This window comes from Canis lupus, chromosome 35 (genome assembly GCF_048164855.1).
Source record: "Canis lupus baileyi chromosome 35, mCanLup2.hap1, whole genome shotgun sequence".
Lineage (NCBI taxonomy): Eukaryota > Metazoa > Chordata > Mammalia > Carnivora > Canidae > Canis > Canis lupus.
The window spans coordinates 25,041,481-25,059,990 of NC_132872.1; the positions used below are offsets into that span (position 1 = coordinate 25,041,481).

General features: G+C 38.4%; 1 protein-coding gene across 3 annotated transcripts in view; it reads right to left on the minus strand.

The window, feature by feature from the left end:
- COL8A1 (collagen type VIII alpha 1 chain) overlaps nt 1–18,510 on the minus strand; it is a 536,056-nt gene that overhangs the window by 400,418 nt on the left and 117,128 nt on the right. For all 3 annotated transcript variants that reach the window (XM_072812443.1, XM_072812442.1, XM_072812439.1), the window contains exon 3: nt 1,684–2,014. In XM_072812443.1, coding sequence (XP_072668544.1) covers nt 1,684–2,011 — 328 coding nt within the window. In that variant the 5' untranslated portion in view covers nt 2,012–2,014. The remainder of the gene's footprint in view (nt 1–1,683; nt 2,015–18,510) is intronic.

The following is an 18,510-nucleotide window of genomic DNA, read 5'->3' on the forward strand; positions in this document are numbered from 1 at the left end:
GTGTCCAGCACGGTGCCCGGAACATACCCTGCTCCTAGCTAAGGTTTCTTGAATGACCAGTTATAGCAACTCAAAAGTTTGTTACTTACCTATGCCTTTGATTTTCTCAACAAATCTTAACTTTACAGATGAAGAAAAAGTAGTTTCAGAGAGGTTTGTTTTTTGTTTTGGGGTTTTTTTTTTTTTTTTTTTAGTTGAAATATAGTTGACATACAATATTATATTATTTTCAAGTCTTTCATTTCTGGCCTCTAGGTTTCTTAGCACCAAATCCACTACTACCCCAGAAGTAGAGCTTCTTGCTTTTTCAGGGACCAGTGGGAATGACCTATGTTTCCTCAAGGGGAATTCTGTGCTGATGCAGTTCCTTTCCTACAAATACTAGGTTTCCAAGAATCCAGATATACCTCATGAAGTTTGAAAAGGTGTCTCTCAAGTGATAAGCATTTTGTAGGTGTTGGATGATGAATATGGCAGGAAAGCCATGGGAAAAATCTTCATCTCTACCTGCAGTCCTTACCCTTCATAGTCTCCTATCAGTTTATTGACTAACAGTTGTAAAAGCTTAATTAAAGTGCTCTTAAAAACACTGGCATTTGTCTAGCACCTTGTTCACAAAGTGCTTTCAAATACATATATATGTATGTGTATATATATATATACACACACACACACACACACACACATATATATATATATACACACAATGTTCCTTACAACATTGTTCTTCTACCTCAGAAGACTGACTAGTCACCTTTTTAAATTTTGAGTTATCCAGAGATTTACTGAAACAGAAACAAGTTGGCCAGATACTCGCTTGGAAAAAAGCAGTTTTAATGGTATTCAAAAATATATTTTAAAAGGTATTCTAGCACAAGTTTTCTTTGTACACTAGATATGCTGTAAACTTTTTTGTAAATATTTTAAGGGTGTCAGTTCTTAAGAACTAGAAGTTATTCCAAATCTATCTTGTGCTCCTGAAAAACTGCAGAAAAGCACTTGAAAGCTGTTTCTTTAAGATACGGATTTCTTTTTTTATTCTTGCTGGTAATATATTGCTGCACCGAATTATGTGCGATTTTTCGCTCAGGATCATGATGCTGCGAAATTTCATTGATAACCTATCCATCTCTAGTTTCAACCATCTTAATCAGAAGTGTCCTTTTTGAGTGAGTGTCAATCAGAGGGAGTGAATCCAGATTGGTTTTCTTCAGGTTCAGGGAAGAAAAGTTTGGAAGAACAGAGCAATCATGCTCTCCGTGCCTTCCAGCAGCTTCCTGTAAGATTGTCCCCTTTTCCCCCCACTGCTTTAATCCCCCAGCATCTGGCCCAGCTTCTGACACAAAAATAGATGCTCATTAAATAGTTGCCAAACTATTGGATAGATAGTTTGGTGGAATAGATAATGAATAAGGGAATAGATAATGAAAAAGGGAATAAATATAGGTTTGTGCCATATAATGCTGTTAAAATAATAAAGCACAATGCAAAACAGTAATTTTGTTTGTATTTTTAGGTCTTGAACTTTCCAAGGATAGAGTTAAGAACACAGTAAACAATGAATGTCAGTAACACATTCTAAAATAAAAATTTCTAAAATTTAGCTTCTCCCCCTGATCTTACAGTTTCAGATTTTGGAAAGCTGCTGTTTTGTAACAGCACAGGAATATGATATGATGTTACCTTTGCCTTTCTTAGGTGCCGCTTCCTTGCCCATTCTTGGCACCGGCTGAATTTCCTTCATGTATTGGGGCAGATGTGGATACTCTTTGCCATACTGCACGTGGGGCAGCTCCTTGCCCATGCTAAGGCCGTCTTTGCCCAAAGGCATGTGAGGTACTTGCTGGCCCAGAGGCTGGTATTGTGGAATTTGCGGTGGGATCTGAGGAGGAATTTGTGGTGGCAGTGGCTTGATCCCATAGTAAGCACCAGCCTGAATGAGCCTGACGGAGCCCAGGGAAATGGTAAGCAGCACTCCCAGCAGCTGCAGAGGGCCGGGCGGCGCAGCCATCACCTGTGGGAGGAATGAATGCACCAATATGGTGAGAACTAGCAGGCCACATGACAGGTTTGGTTAGATAAAAGAAACAGTCTTTATCATCAGAACGTCACCCATGGAAGACAAATGAAAAGGAGGAGGAAGACCGTTACCTCTCAGTAGGAAACAAGCAAAAAACAGAAAGGAGAAGGAACTGTCAAATGAAAGCAGTGGGTGGGATCATAAACCATGGGAAATACTGCTGTATTGTATCCCTAAATATCAATCCTGCCTTCTTCCATAGTGTTGGAACTCTTGATTTTTAGCTGGAACAGAGCAGCCCAGGATAAAGATATTTCAGCCAGGTGTGGCGATGTGACAAAGTTCTCTCCAATTGGATGTAGTTGTAATGGGTACAACCTCTGAGAAGAATCTTGAGAGTGGCCCTGTTTTTCTTCTTCCTGCTGGCTGAAATGTGGAAATGTTGCCTGGAAACAGACCAGATGCCTTGGACCAGCAAGTGATCTCTGTGTACTGAGCATGGTGGAGCCAACAAGGTAGAAGAAACCTCAGCCTTGGTTGAATACTAAGGCCCCTAGTAATCCTTACATTTGAAATTTGTTTATATAAGAAAGAGCTAAAGGTTTATCATCTCCTTTAATCACTTATTTTGAATGTCACACATTTGCACTAAATTGAATCCTAATAGATAAAGAGTACATTGTTCCAAAGGAGGCAAACTTGGCCAGCCAGGCTTTTGTTAGTACGTGCCAAAATTCTATTCTAAGTGGAGATAGAAATTGATAGGTTTTATGCAGGGGTTGAGACTTTGCATCTGCCCTTTGGGTACTTTGGTATGGTCTCAGATAAACGTAAGAGTTAAAGAATGAGCAAACAAAACTGCAGAAGCCTTCTGAATTGGGAAGGAGGTACTTCATGTGACAGCCCCCAAATATTTTAAAACTCAGTATCATAATTATGTACATACAGGAATTACATTTCATTCTTCTACTTGAATACTCTAGGGTCATTGATTTAGAATTTGCCTAATTGGACCTGGAGTCCACTGAAGTTGGTCTTTATACTGTTAGAAAAGAAAGGAGTTTACAAGGCAAACTAGTATAAATAACATAACGATGTTTAACTACTCACTAGAATAATTTGTACAAGCCCTTTAATAGCATCCTTTGCAGTTTAACAGTTAATAAGAGAAATATTAATGGGGCTTATTTATTTGTAAAAAACAACCTGGATCAGACCTCTGTAAATGCCGGGCTGAAAACCCGAAAGTCCAGGGAGCTGCAGTGCTCACAAAGGCCCACTAGAGGGTGAGTGTGGTACACATTGAAATCTCCCTGGTACTGTCACTACCTAACAAGGGGCTTCCCACACCTTCTTAAAGGTCTTGATGAAAATCTGAATCCTCATTGAAGGGTCATCATCATGCTGGAGAAAGAAGTGGCAAGGTTCTCACAATTTTTAAGGTAAGGACATTCTGGAGAACTTTGAATAAGCTATCTCTAAATAATTTTAATTTCCATTCTGTGAGTTTGTTTTCTTTGCTTCTGCCTTACTTGGTTCTGGATCATAGTTTTCCACCCCTTAGAAAATATGTGTTGACTTTGCGACATCCTATTCGAGAGTAATGCCAGGAGTGTGAACAGGCTACAGGAGAACTGGTTAATAAAAAGCACCTAAGAAAATATTTAATGGAGTCTCTACCAAAAAATTCACTGCTTTACAATTTTTCTAAATATACTAACTAGTCATTTTCCCCAAAAAAATCTGTCAGCAAAATGATTTATAAAGCTTTCTCCATTTCATAAATCAGAACAGTCTCAAGAACTGGTTGATTCAATTGTACTCTAAATAATACATGTGCTGGTAATTGGGGGGAGGTAGAGGCAGTTATTTTCTGTCTTTCTAAGAATGATTAATTATCATAAACCTTTTGGAAAGAGCCCCCAAATTAGTAATGACTTCTACTCAGTAATAGTTTTATTTTAGATGGGGACAAAAAAAAATCTGCTGTAAGTACTCAGTGATAAATTTATTGACCACTTACCAAACACAATGCTAGACCCATCCAGGGATTACAAAGATAAATATAATTTGGTCAATGGGCCCTGCACCCACAGGGCTTATACTTTTTTAGTAGGTGTGACAGATGTGTAAACTATTAATGAGTAGCACGGGATATCCAGAAAAAAGTAAATTTCCTACCCTCTTCTGTCCAGTAACTTAAGTCCGTTCCCTTTGAAGCAACAACTTTCCCCATTTTCCTCATGTTTCTGGAGGTGTTCTAGGAATATGTACATACACTACACACACCTTTAAAACACAAATCACAGTATACTATACACCCCACTGTTCCTTACTTTGTTCATGCAGAAGACTAGAACTTGAGACATTATTTCTAAGTTTTGTATATCTGAACAGACCCCTTAACTTCTTCATTTGTGTTAATGAGACACATTGTTCTTTAAAGTCCTTACCATTCAATGTCTAAGGCAGTCACTAGAGAGCTAAAAATGTTAATCCATACCAGAAATACACGGTAATATCCGGTAATGTATACGCTGGGACTTAATTCCATCTTTGGGAGTGACTGAATTTATTTACTAAACCCTAAGTTTGTGGTGATGTCTTTAAGAATAAGCTAGGATGCTTGGCCCTTCACCCTTCCATCAATTCAGCGATTGTGTTGGATTATACTTAATAATCTTTAAACCAGGACAATCTAATGAAACATTGGAAAACTGGAAGAAAGAGAAATGCCTGGAAGAAGACCAGTTGAATACCAAAGGCCCAGTGGGATCTACTTTACTACAATTATTTCCTCTTGTAGGCTTGGCCTTTCTCTCCTGAAAACCACCTCCTTAGGTCTGCCATCTGCCATTTCTCTGGCTCTTTATTTAAATAAACTTTGTTCAGTTTTAACTTGAATATTTATGTAGGGGCCCCGATTAGAATTTACCGCTTGACTTACCCTTACTAATTTCCCTCTTGTCCCTGAGGATATTTTTGGTGGTCAAAGTGGTGTGGTGGTTCTCCCCAAATCACTCAAAAGAACATCAGATTTGTGTAATGCTGTACAAACACCTGGCGGGAGGAAGGAGCCTTGGAATTTCAGCTGGGAAAAATGGTAATAATGGGTTTTCTTTCCCCTTTTTCTGAGGATGCAGGACACATAATGGGGTGAATTCTAGTTGATGTTTTCTTAGATTTCTATTTGATAATGTGTGTATGCACGCTTGACTATACACGAACATAAACATGTATAATGTGTGTGGACAGTGGATCTTTGCCAGTCAGGCCAACTTAGTGATGGGTCTCATGTCATTAAGGGAGAAGCCTTTAGAAGAAGCCAAAGACCTGGATTTCGGTTGTACCTCTGCCATTCATCATGTGGCTTTGGGCAAGTCCCTTATCTTCACTAAGCCTCAGTTTCCTTCCCTATAAAACAGCAACTATAAAAAAGAAATTACAATCTCGGCCTCTCCCACAGAGCTGTTCAAGGACACGAATGATAATATGAATTATTTTTTGTAAGCTGAAAAGCACCGCTCAAATTTAAGTTATTATTAATGGAGTGTGACCAAAAAGACAAATCAAAACCAACTGAAATGTCAAAGACTTTCAAAGAAGGATACTAGCCAAAATAAATGTGAGGTTAACTGCAGTAATGATAAACCTAACATGAATAAAATAATAATGACCATTAAAATGTACTTGTTAAAAATGGCAAAAAAGAACAGCTGAACTAGGGCAGTTACTCATTCTGGTGTCAGAATCACCAATGCTAATCATTCTGAACAGCCCTAAATGGTTCCCTATATTTGGGAAGGGCTGCAGTGAGTTTCATTTCCTCATGTGACCCGTAATGTATATAGCAGAATAATGTGATATATATTATTTTAGACGCTCCTCAGCATTTTATTTGTACATTTATCCCCATGAGATGTTGGCTTGCTGTGCAAAAGAATGTTTAAGTATTTAAACCTTCAGTTCTTGCCCTAAATCCAACTTTCCTTTTCACATGGCGCTAACACAGTGCGCATGTCTGCCTGCTACCGTGTGTTTGTGTGTGTGTGTGTGTGTGTGTGTGTGTGTGGTGTAGACAAGCCTCTCTCATCTGCTGCTTGACAGTCCCTCACACAGGATTTGTAGTTTCTCAAGGCCTCAGATTTTTTTTTAAAGATTTTATTTGTTTATTCACAAGAGATACAGAGAGGCAAAGACATAGGCAGAGGAAGAAGCAGGCTCCATGCAGGGAGCCCGATGCAGGACTTGATCCCAGAACCCTGGGGTTACAACCTGAGCCAAAGGCAGATGCTCAACCACTGAGCCATCCAGATGCTCCATCAAGCCCTCAGATTTATCATCTTTGAAGCAAGGGGAAGTTAGAATCCTACTCCTGCAGTATTCACCAGAATTGTCTTCTTGGCTTTCCTATCCATGCCTCTCAAAGAATGTTCTCTACTGTTTGCATTTCTCAGAGCAATTCATTCCTTAGCTATAGATATGTGAGGAGTGCCTACTAATTATTACAAACTGTTATGGGTACTGGGGAGAGAAGTGAATTAGAGAGATGAGGTCCATGATCTTATTGAACTCACATTCCAGTGTGGGGAGATGGGCAATAATAAACAAAGATAAATTTTATAGTTTTAGATTTGAGTGCTGTGAAAAAGAAAACGAGTGAAGGGCTGGAGAATGACTTGAAGTAAAGACACTATTTTGGAAAGGGTGATGGCGGGAGATATCCCTGAGGAAGCAAATTTTGGATAGAGATGTGAAAGTTGAAAGCCTTGTTTGTCTCTCATGATACAATACTAAAACAAACAAAAAATCCAGAAAGTCCGATATATCACAATGATAGTTATAGGTGACTTTCCCTAATGTAAACCATTGTTTCAAAGCTTTATGCTTCATCTATGTCTGTCCTCATTTTGACCTCCTTATTATATCCTTTTTTTTTTCCTGGAGTTTTCTTTTTTTCTTTTAAATCTTTCTCTAGATTTCAGCCCTACTATGTAAGTTTGCTAGGTCTACCATGACCAAGTATCTTAGACTGGATGGTTTAAACAACAGAAGTTTAGTCTCCCCCCAATTGTGGAGACTAGAAGTCAGAAGTCAAGATATTGGCATAGTGGGTTTCTTCTGAGATCCATCTCCTTGGCTTGTAGATGGCCATCTTCTTCCTATGTCTTCACATGATCTTTACTCTGTGTATTTGTGTCCTTTATAAGGACACTAGTCATGTTAGATTAGAGCCTACCCTACTGAACTCATTTTGACTTAATTTCCTCTTTAAAAAACCCCTTTTTAAATACAGTCACATTTGAAAGTGCTAGGGGTTAGGATTTCAAAATATGAATTTGGGTGGAAACACAACTCAGCCAATACCTACCGTTCCTGTAGACCAGGCCAATTCCTGCCTCTTCTGCAAAGTCTTCCCTACCTTTTAAACCATTATTATCTTCCTTGTCCTATTGAAATTTAACACAAAGTTAAATGCAGCTCATCAACCTTATGTTTTTTCCTTTTTTTTTTTTTTTTGGTTCATTAAACCTCAATATGATTGTTAAGTTTGCTGAGGGCAAGGAAAATATGTGATACTAGTTTGATTTTCTCAGCGTCTATTGAAAGAGCTTTATAGTCAAAACTCTTAAGGTTGATAGGGGCTTTAGAAAATATCTACTTTAGCCTCATTCTGTATTTAGAATCCTGTCTACAAGAGTTGCTAACAGAAAGCCCTCATATTTCCTACTTAGATATAATGATAGAAACATTCATAAAGCAACCTATTACCATGTCATACAACTTTCCTTTAAGATATATTTATTTTAGAGAGAGAAAGAGCACAAGTCGGGGAGGAGCAGAGAGAAAGAATCTGAAGTAGGTTCCCTGCTGAGCATGGAACCTGACCTGGGGCTCCATCTCACGACCCTGAGATCATGACCTGAGCCAAAGCCAAGAGTTGGTCACTTAGTTGACTGAGCCATCAGGTACCCCATGTCGTACAACTTTTGTTATTATTTTTACCTAAGCAGCTGGTAGGGAAGACCCACTTTTTTTGATTCATACATGGCAGTGCCCATATAGCTTGCTTTTAATGGGAAGTGAGAAGGGGAAATTAAGAATATATCCCAAAATTGGCTAAGGCAAAAGATGAATGGTTACATGACCTGTTACTTTTATGCCAATAAGCCTACCTTAGGATCATTTAAGGATATATAACTTATTGCATAATTGATTAGCATTCAAGATATTAACAACTCTGTTGATCAGGATATGGTTTTATTGCCCTTTACTATGTTAACTAGTTTTGTATCTGACATAGCGTTATCTCAGCATTCTTTTTTATCAGCTCATTATGATAAAAATGAACCCAACTTCATAATATTTTATTTCAAACCAACTTTGTCATCATGTTAAATAAAACTTCGACATGTTCACTTGTGAATGAGAATTGTGTTAACATTTTGAAAGTTACTCTTTGATAGGGCATAAAAAAATAACCAAAAACCTAAATATAGGCAGTGTCGGATAATATGGAGAAAAAGCAGGAGAGGGTAGCTAAGGAGGTAGATGGGTATCATTTGTGCAGATGATATTCTTTGAAACCCATTTTACTATAGAAATGGAGTCTTCTGTGCTTGGATGAGCTGGCACCTGCATTTTAAAGGAAGGTAGAAGCAACTTTAAATAATAGAGGGTAGAGAAATTCTGAGGGATTTTGGAGGAGATTAAATGTGAGCAGAGTTGATTGCTGCATGGAAGAGTCCCAGAAAAGGAGATCTCCAGTGAAGGAACAGTCAAGAAAAGAAAAACTCATTTCAGAAAGGCTTTTTATATTTATTATAGGATATGTATTGTAAATCCCCTCCTTCATGTCCTCAGAGATGAAGAAACTCTAATCCTGCAGAAGAAAACCTAATTCTTTTGTGGGAATTGATTTGGGGGTTAGGTGGAAGAATGGTTCAATGCTGCTCCAGGGTGACAAGGGGCCAAATCAGTGACTGAATATGAGAAAACCAGAAAACCAGAACCAGAGCAGAGGATGGCTAGGGGAGGTGGGCCAATGAACATAAAAGTTATAATAATATTAGGTACATTTTTGAGAACTTACTTTATGCCAGCACCATGAACATACTTCAAATATATTATATTAATAATCTTGTATCCACTTACTAAGTTTTTTAAAATGTTAAACTCAAATGATATCTCCCTATCCTGTATTTATAAAATTGATTATTTTACTGAAATTCAAGACTGTTCAATTCTGAGTTAAAGCTTTTAAATTCTTATTTGATTACTTTTAGGAGCCATCATCTAATACATTATCTAACAAATCTTTCTACTTTGTTTTACAAGTATAGATCTAATTATACTGTCACTTTTCTCCATCTTGTCCTCCAAATACTAGGCTACCTTTTTAATTGAAAGAGTTTCTCTGTTATATAGGATGTGATCCTGGACTGGTTCCCTTCCTTTTTGCTTCTTGGACTAGGGACACAAGCTTGAAGGCATTCATGAAGCCAGAAAGCCACTAGCAACATGAAGATGCTAAGATGAAGCCTAAAGAAATATGTTGAAATATTAGATGTTGGTCAGTCACTCCAATGAAGGCATTGGACAAGATCATCCCATAAGCACTCATTAGTTTTAATCAATCTGCCCACTTATATCTATCAGGACTGATGTAAATATAAGGTGGCTTAATTTACAGGCTTCACTGATGAATCCTCTATAACCAAGAGCAGCAAACAATCTCACCTACGAGCTATGGGTAGAGCATGATGTCACAGGGCCTACAGAAATTTGAGATGTAAATCAGGTTATATCCCCAGCTCTAGAAATGGGCCACCCACATAAACCTTCCGAAATAATCCCCACATTCCACAAATTCTCCAGAAGAGGAGATTTCACAACATTCCCCAGTAACCAACTGCAGGATTTCATAGACCTACATTTCTTAATATCTAATCTGGATCTTGCTGAACTTTAAACTCATTTCCTCTTTTCCATTCTCAAAGGAGGTGGGAAACATCTGGAGAATATTTTCCTTAAAATAATAGTCCACATACTCGAAGTCTGCAATTAACTCCTTTTGTCTCTCTAAATGGAATCATGTCAGCTGCCAAATAGTTTATAAAATAGTTGAGAGGACTCCTAAAAGAGAAAGTTCTAAAGTGGAATCCTTTTTTTGCTTGGTTCTGCTAGTCTCCCTATAACATGAACATATCATTGTTCTCAGAGCATAGAGCACCCAAATTCTAGTTCTGACCTAAAAAAGTTACCTATCCTGCCAAGGCATTGGTTTCCTCATTTGCAAAATGGGAACATTGGCTACATGACTTCAAGGTCCCCTCTAGTTCTAAAATTTTGTGGTAGCTGTGAACATGAATAACATATCCACACTTCATAGATAAATGATTTCATGAAAGTACATGCTCAAGCCTTTTGGATATCATAAAGTTAATTAATCTCACACTTCCAGTTATTTTTCAATATTCATCTCTCCCTTCTTACAGTTGGAGATGGAACAGGAAGATTTGAATGGTGCCCCCTCCCTGTAAGTATTCTCTGATGAAATGAGCTGCACCTGTCCAGAAACAAAAAGAAGGACCTTTTTAATAAAAAACAAAGCTTAGGAATCAAAATCTGATTTATAATTTTTCTACCATATTTAAAGACTGAATAAAAATTAAAAATTGCTTAGAGAAATCTTCTAAAAGTAGCTACAAATGATTTAAAACAACAACAACAACAACTTCTTCCAATGTGTAAGCTTAAAAATTCCCTCAAGTCACTTAGCGAACATTGATGTATGCCTCCTGTCAGAGAAATGGCAAATGAATACAGAGCTCGCATCTTGGGAAGGAGAGGAAGGTAATGAATAGTATGACAGTTATGTTTTTAGGAGGAACGACGTTCATTTTGCAAGAAAAATCGAAGATCTGAAACTTAAGGACAGTTCTATAATAAAGTAACCTGTGATGAGAGCATCCCAAAAATAAGGTTCTCCCCATTCTGTGGGCCTGGTGATATGCAGCAAGGTCAGTTCCTTCCTGGTGATCCTGAGGAGAACTGGAGAGCACTCTGTAGAGCATCATTCTTCATTCTCTGTACCACTACAGTTTGTGTAAATTATACAATGTAAACTGAAGCTGTTCTTAAGCTGTTGCAAGGGAGAATGGGGAAGGTTCCTCTAATGTAATCCATCGAACAGGACATTGTAAAATTGCTTATTTAGAGCAAACAGTTATAATCTATTATGTAAAATATAAATTTCATGGAACGTTTGTTCACTGGAACACACTTTTTTTTTTTTTTCCTACTGCAAACATTTTGATCTCACCCTGAACTCTTGTCCAGGCCAATGGCATTATGGGTGAATTTCAACCAACAGAACTCAGCAATATCCTGTCACATGGATAGTTACAACTTAGCAGTTGTGTGTGTGTTTTAAAATTTTTATTTGTCTGAGAGACAGAGTGTGAGAGCGAGAAAGAGAGTGAGAGCATGAGCAGGGAGGATGGGTAGAGAGAGAAGCAGGATCCCCACTGAGCAGGGAGCCCTGATACAGCTCAATTCCAGGATCTTGGGATCATGACCTGAGCCCAAGGCATATGCTTAATGGATTAAGCCACCCAGGTGTCCAAGTTGTGTTTGAAGTACTCCTTTGTAAGTAACACATGAATTGAATAAAATAAAGTGATAAAATTATACTCATTCCCAAAATATCTGAGGTCGCAGAGAATAGAAAGTCTAAACCAAGTTAGGCAAAAAGACAAGAGCATATAACATGTTCCCTGAATGGCCTTCATCTAGGTGCTAAAGTTTAAGAAGCTGGGGTTCCAGGGCAACCTCCAGATATGGGAGGGAGGGACAGGGAGGAGTAGATGGCTTGCTTATGGATTCCAATTTTCTGAGGAAGGCTGTCATATTAGAAACTCTTGCCTTTTCTCCTTTTCTATAATTCTGTATGCCTTCTAGATACTTCATTATTGCTCAGCATCTTAAGAAACACTGAGAAACTAGGTGAAATTCCAATGAGTTAGTGGTTGTTCTTACAATTAAAAGTCCTGGTGTAAATCTTGAAAATTGAGAAAGTTGAAATATAAAGAACGTTGTGCTCAGTCCCCAGCCAGCATGGGCACTTCCTGGAAGCAAGAGAGAGAGCCCAGGATGTTTCTGCCAATACTTTCCTAGGATGGTTGCAAGGAAGGATTGAAAAGTATGGGAAGATCTTTTTTTTTTTTTTTCTGTCCCATTGTTATTGGCACTTAGTACTTTATATCAGTATATCCAGAAGATTAAGTTAGCAAGCCAACTTTCTGTGTTAGCATTTTCTTTTTATTAGCAGGCTATTGTGTAGTAGATTATTCATTTTGGTATTTTTATAGGAAACTGTGAAACAAACAAAATTCCTTGAACCAAGTAACGAATCCTAAAGCCTGTATTCTCATCTGCCATAATACTAAAATATTTATTAATTAAGTTACCATGTGGTGAGTATGTGTCTTTAGGGGTTTAAAGGCAAGAGGTACAGGGCATGAGGCAGCCAATTGTTGACCTTTCTTTTTCATTTTTGAGTTGATTATTTTTTGGGTTCAAGTGTTGAAGTTTTGTTTAGCTATAATTGCTCTGAGCCACATAACCTTGAATGACTTAATATTAAAAGTCAAACCCTAGAATTTCTCTCTCACATGGGCAAAACATTAAACCAATTCAACAGCACTTGGAAAGAAAAATAATTAATCAATTTCTTCCAAAATTGCCCCCTACCCACCCACCCCCACCCCGCCCCCAGAGCTAATCTCTAGTCAAAACAGTAACTCTATTAGAGTTGTGATCTTTAGCCCTGGAAATTTCCAAATTTTAAAAGAACTAAAAAAAAAAAAAAAAAAAAAAAATTCGCAATTTCTTGGTCAGTAAAAATGTGAATTTGTTCTTTCTCTGTTACACCATTCAAGAGTAGCAGAAATCATTCCACAAGACTGTTCCCAAAAGTAAATTTAAATTAAAAAATGTTTAGTTCTCAAGCTGGGGCTAAGCCTAAAACACCAAGTTGTGATAAATTGTCAGCCACAGAGAGGACCGACACTGAAATCCACCACTTTTCTACCACAGCTCCATCTAGGTAATTAGCCCATGTGGTAATATCCTGCCCTTTGAACACAGGCAGAGCACTGAAAGCAACCAAACCACAGCTATCCTGGTATTGAAAGTTCCATTTTTCTAAGGGTGGAATTTATTTTGAAAGAGAGAGAGATGGATGTGCTGTCTGGGAGGAAAAATCATAAGGTTTTCACAGTTAATTCACTAAACATTTTTCAGAGCAAATGGCAGTGGAGGGAGGAAAGGACAAAGAATTATATAATCGATGCCTTTTCTTGGGGATACATCTGTTCAGAGGCTGGGAGTGAGCAAGAGACTTTTCTTTTTATGACCAAAATTCGCTACAAGGCACAAGAATTCACAGAAACGTGGAATGTCACTGATAAACATGCTTTACCAATGTTGTTTCTTAAGGCCTACAGGGTGAAGACGAAACTGAATTGGAGATGAGAGATGGGGTATAGTCATTTCTCAGATATGACACCCTTGTGAGCTTTTCAGGGCCTCCTTTTCCTGACCTATTAAATGAGGAAAATGAATCAGAAGGAGATGGAAACCCAAGTACCTGGAGAAGCAAGGATAGGGGAGTGAAGGAGTTGACTGGCCAGAGTGTGTGATGAACTAGGGAGTCCTGCTGCATCCAGCTTCGAACCACTCACTCATACACCTAGTTTGGGCAGGTCTTCTCATTTTTCAAGAGGAACCACAAATCAGGAAACTTCTTTGTTAAAAAATTTTGGCTCAGTTCTTTTTTTTCTTAAACACTAACTGGCAGAAAAAAGAATTACTCCAGTCAGAATCCAGCCTTTAGGCTGCTGGGTACACTTTATACCAAGTGGTCTCTAACATCTCTCTAGTTCTAAAAGGCTACATGGGGGTCTCCATGCTTTTATTTGCTTCAGTTTCTAAGTACTGGCATTGTTTCTCTACTCAACATTGGTTGTTTAATTTAATTACTAAATTTAACAATCTTATATTGAAATTGTAGATGCTACCACAGTAGGGGCTAGAAATATATAAAATAAGTGCAGGTAAAACAAGGGCCTACTCTCAAGAAGTTTCCAGTCAACTGTTGAAAGTTAGATCTTGATCTACTATGAGTGTCTCACTAAAGACAAAACAGACCTTAGCCCAGGAGGGATGGATGGGTGGGTAGTGTTTTTCAGACACAGAATCCTTGAGGGACACTGTTTAGACCTAAAGGTTGAAGAATAAATAGAAATTGTCCAGTAGAAGAAGGAGAGCAATGAGTGAAGGGCTTTTTGTGTCCTTCCTCAAAATTATCTAAAAGCAGACATTGGCAACTAAAACAGTAAAAGCTCAGCTGTCTGCAGTGGGTAGGGGGGTAATGCTTAATAGTAGCAACTGTGAGCTAACTGCCTGAATTAAATCCTGATTCTATCACCTACAAGCTTTGTTATCTTAGGCAAGTTACTCGACCTCTCTGTGCTTCCATTTCCTCACAATAAATTGGGAGTGTTGATAACATTACCCATTGCCTGAGACTGAGGAGGAGATGAAGGGAATTGCATGTAAAATGCTTAGAGCAGTGCCTAGATATATAAGCACTTTATGTGTGTTAGCTGTTACTTGAAGGAGACAGCAGGAGTAGAAGTAGTAGTAGCAGGGGGGATCATGAGCACATATTCCACGATACTTTGCTTTACTGCTGTCCTGTTTTTGAAGAATTTGAGGGTGATGATTTTTGTCCTCACTCTGCTCCAGGACTATTATGAAAATTCGTTGAGAGTCTGAAGACATTTAGGTAAAAAGAGTTCCTCATAAGTGGATAACAAGTACTGTGTCTGTGTCTCCAACTCTCAGTGCAGCCTACACCCTACCCTCTCATCTCATGTGAGCCCTAGTTCAAATGCTGGATGTCTTCCCGCTGCCCTTCCCTCCGTGAACTCACCACTGGGCAGCCTATTTCTGTACTGACTGCAAAGGGCTTTGGCTTTGAAATTCAGAGAGCCTAAGACAGTTTTTGCAGGTGATAGATAGCAGTAGGTTGACCTTGTGGGAGTAGCTGCAGAGCTAAGCTACTGAAGCTGCTGAAGGAAGGAAAATTTGCAAGTGTAATGGTTATAGACCTTTAGTTCAGAAAAATAATCAGCCTACAATCACTTTCTTCGAAGATTTTCCATGCTATTTTTGGAGACTCAAATAATAATAATATTGCTATAGTAAGCACTCACTTAGTGTTTACCATGTTCTAGGACTTGTGTCTGAAAGATTCATGTACCCCACCCCTCACCCTAGACCCAGTAAGCCACAGACTCTAGCTTAATTCAAAACTATATTGAATTTTGTATCCAAAAAAACACAGATTCAGTTTAACAACACACACTGCTTTTGTAGTTAGTGCAAAGGTAACCTCAACCCAAAATACCACATAAATCCCAAACCGTGTTTAGCCATAGCACTTAAATTAAATAGAAGACATTAATTTCCAAAATAAAGAAGCAAACCCATAATGTATTTTATTATGATGAATTTTGGTCATAAGTTCTGGGAACTGGTTATGAGGAGGGAAGCTCCATATGAGAGCTCTCTCAAGGGTCTGGAGGACTCCAATCAGACTTTTATCTGGGAATTCTTTCTGCACACAGTTCATAACTGTATACAAAGTAGGCTTTATAAATGCTTGTTGCATGAATATATGAATGGTAGCATATTTCTATCCTGTCCCCTCCCATCTTTTTAAAAGATTTATTTATTTATTTATTTATTTATTTATTTATTTATTTATTTATTTATTTATTTATGAAAGAGAAAGAAGAGGAGAGCATACACACAAATGGGGGGGAGGGCAAAGGGAGAGGGAGAGAGACAATCTCAAGCAGACTAATGGTTGAGCATGAAGCCTGAGGCACGACTTGATCTTACAACTTTAAGATCATGACCTGAGCTGAAACCAAAAGCCAGATGCTCAACTGACTGAGCCACTCAGGTGCCCCTGCCCACCCCTCTTTTCTACTAAAGTAAGATCTTGGGTAGTGAGAAGACTGAGCAAAGAACCTCACAATCTGCAGACATGGGATCATCGTTTCGCTTCTCTCTGCCTACTATTTTCATTCATATTCTCCTGATTTGGTCCTGGCATCCACTGCCCCTCACAAGAATGAAATATCCTACTTAATAGCCATTCTTCCTTAGAAATTAATGAAGAATACTCTTTTTGATTTAAAAAAAAAAACTTGTAAAGAACAAGGAAGGGTTGGTTGAAGGTAAAATAACCTTGAGATGGGTGATCAGTTTCACTCATTGCAGGATGTCAGTCTCTCTGTGGCTGCTTTGTAGGTCTTAGATTTGGCTTGAGCTGAATGACTGCATGGTGGAAGTATTTTTCTGAGTCTTCGGTCTTAACATCATTTAGGACTTTAGGATTTAGACTGGAAGTGTAAATCTCTGAAGTGAATCTCTGAGAACCCATTTCCTTGTCTGTAAAACTGAGTGTTGGACTAAATGACCATTGGTATTACTATTCAGTCTAAAGACTCACTTTCCTGGGCCCTATCCAATCTAGTCCTTTCTCACTCTTCAAATCCTACCGGAGACTGGAAAGAGGCAGACAATAAATAGGTTGTGAAGTCAAGTATGACATGAAACTGGGTGGGTGGTGATAGGAGCAGGAGAGATGGGCATTTTACCATTTCATGTTCATGTGAACCCTTCAGCACTTTACGAAGTTCGATGGTTCTTTCCCTGGTGACTGCCTGTTTTGTGGGCCACATCCTTGCCATGAATTTCTGTCTCCTTGCTGTGGAAGCCAGCCAAGGACACATTATTGACCACCTGCTCACTTTCTTACACAAGACGACTCCCCAGACTTATTTTCTTTGCTTTCTCCTCCTGCTGGTTTATGGCTTTCCCTTATGTAGCAATAAAACTCTTGGAGAGTCCTCCTAGGGATGAATTAATGCCACTTAAGTATATTTCCGTTAGCTGCCCTTTGATGGTTCTGTTTAAAAATAAAGGGGGAGTTGGGGCAGCTTGGTTCTTATTGAAATTTTCCTTCCCTTTGCTTTAAAGTTACCATTCCTCAGAAACTCTTAGTTACACTCCAAGAGAACTTTGCTAACAATAAAAAAATGTCTGGGAAATATTATCAGAAGAAAAACTTACCATCTTTCAGTATTTTTTTTATCCCATTGGAAAGGTATTTACATTATAAAGAGCCCAGCCCAACCCAGCCCATGTGAGCTTTCTTAATATTCTTTTAAATCTTTAAATTTATAAATAATAAATAGAAAATGTGTCTGAATTCCAGAAGAGCAGAACATGATCTTGTTCTCCACCCTAATAGCAAACAGATTAAGGATCGGGTGTCATGATCCCATTTCAACTTTGTGTAGTCTGCAATTTATTTTTAATTTCCCCACATTTTATATTTTATTAATTCATCTGAATCTTATATTTAATCTGTGTCTGCTCTGAGCAGAACATCCTATGAGGTTCAGTTTCCTCTTCTCACAGTCCTAGCTCCGAGAGTTGGAAAAGACGAGTATCTGTCCTGAGCTTGACACTTGCCTTTATGTGGCCTTGGATCAGCCACTCAGCTTGTCTGGGCTTCAGGCTTCTCAGTTCTAAGTGTAATAGAATCTGGACACTGAGGGGAAAAAAAAGTAATCCCAAGAGAGAGGGATTTCAGCTACTGTCATTGAAATTACTACTAGAATAAGCTATTTTCATTTACCCTCTCTTTGGTTTGCTTAAAAAGTGAATCTACCCCAATAACATGCAATGAGGATTGGGGTAATGTCACCATGACCCATTCTACTGATTCCACCAAGCTCATTACCACACACCACTTCAGTTTTCTTGTTCAACCCATTCACAAACGTTTTTTGAACCCCCATGCCAGCAACTATGGAGGATTCAAGCATGACTAAGATGTCACTTCTGCCTCCATGGCAATCCAAGGCAAAGACAAATGTGTACAAAAGTGACAAACTGGTCCTGCTTCCCTTATCTGGAATTGTTTCCCTCTTTTGTCTCATATCTATTCCCTTTTCCTTGTCCTTTCCCAACTCTACCCATAGTTCCTTTGCTCTTTTCCAGGTTTTTGAGTCTCACCTGAAGTTTATAACCTCTTCAGCCTATTTTGAACCTGAACCCAAATAAAAACTAATGTCTTCAACGGCCACAGTGGGGTACATGGATCAAATCATCGTCTTCCTTCCTCTCTGGGTTCAAGGGCAGATTTCTTATAAGCAAAGAAGAAATGCCAATGTGGTATCATTAGGTTCATGTTAAAAAGCACCCATCCTTATCTAGAACCAAAAATACCTCTTCCATTGTTCTGCTAAGTGCTTGAAATTTCTGTTAAAGTTTCAGAATCTGAGAAATTTAATACATTCCGAAGATTTTTTTTTTTTTAACAAATGACTGATTGATAAAGG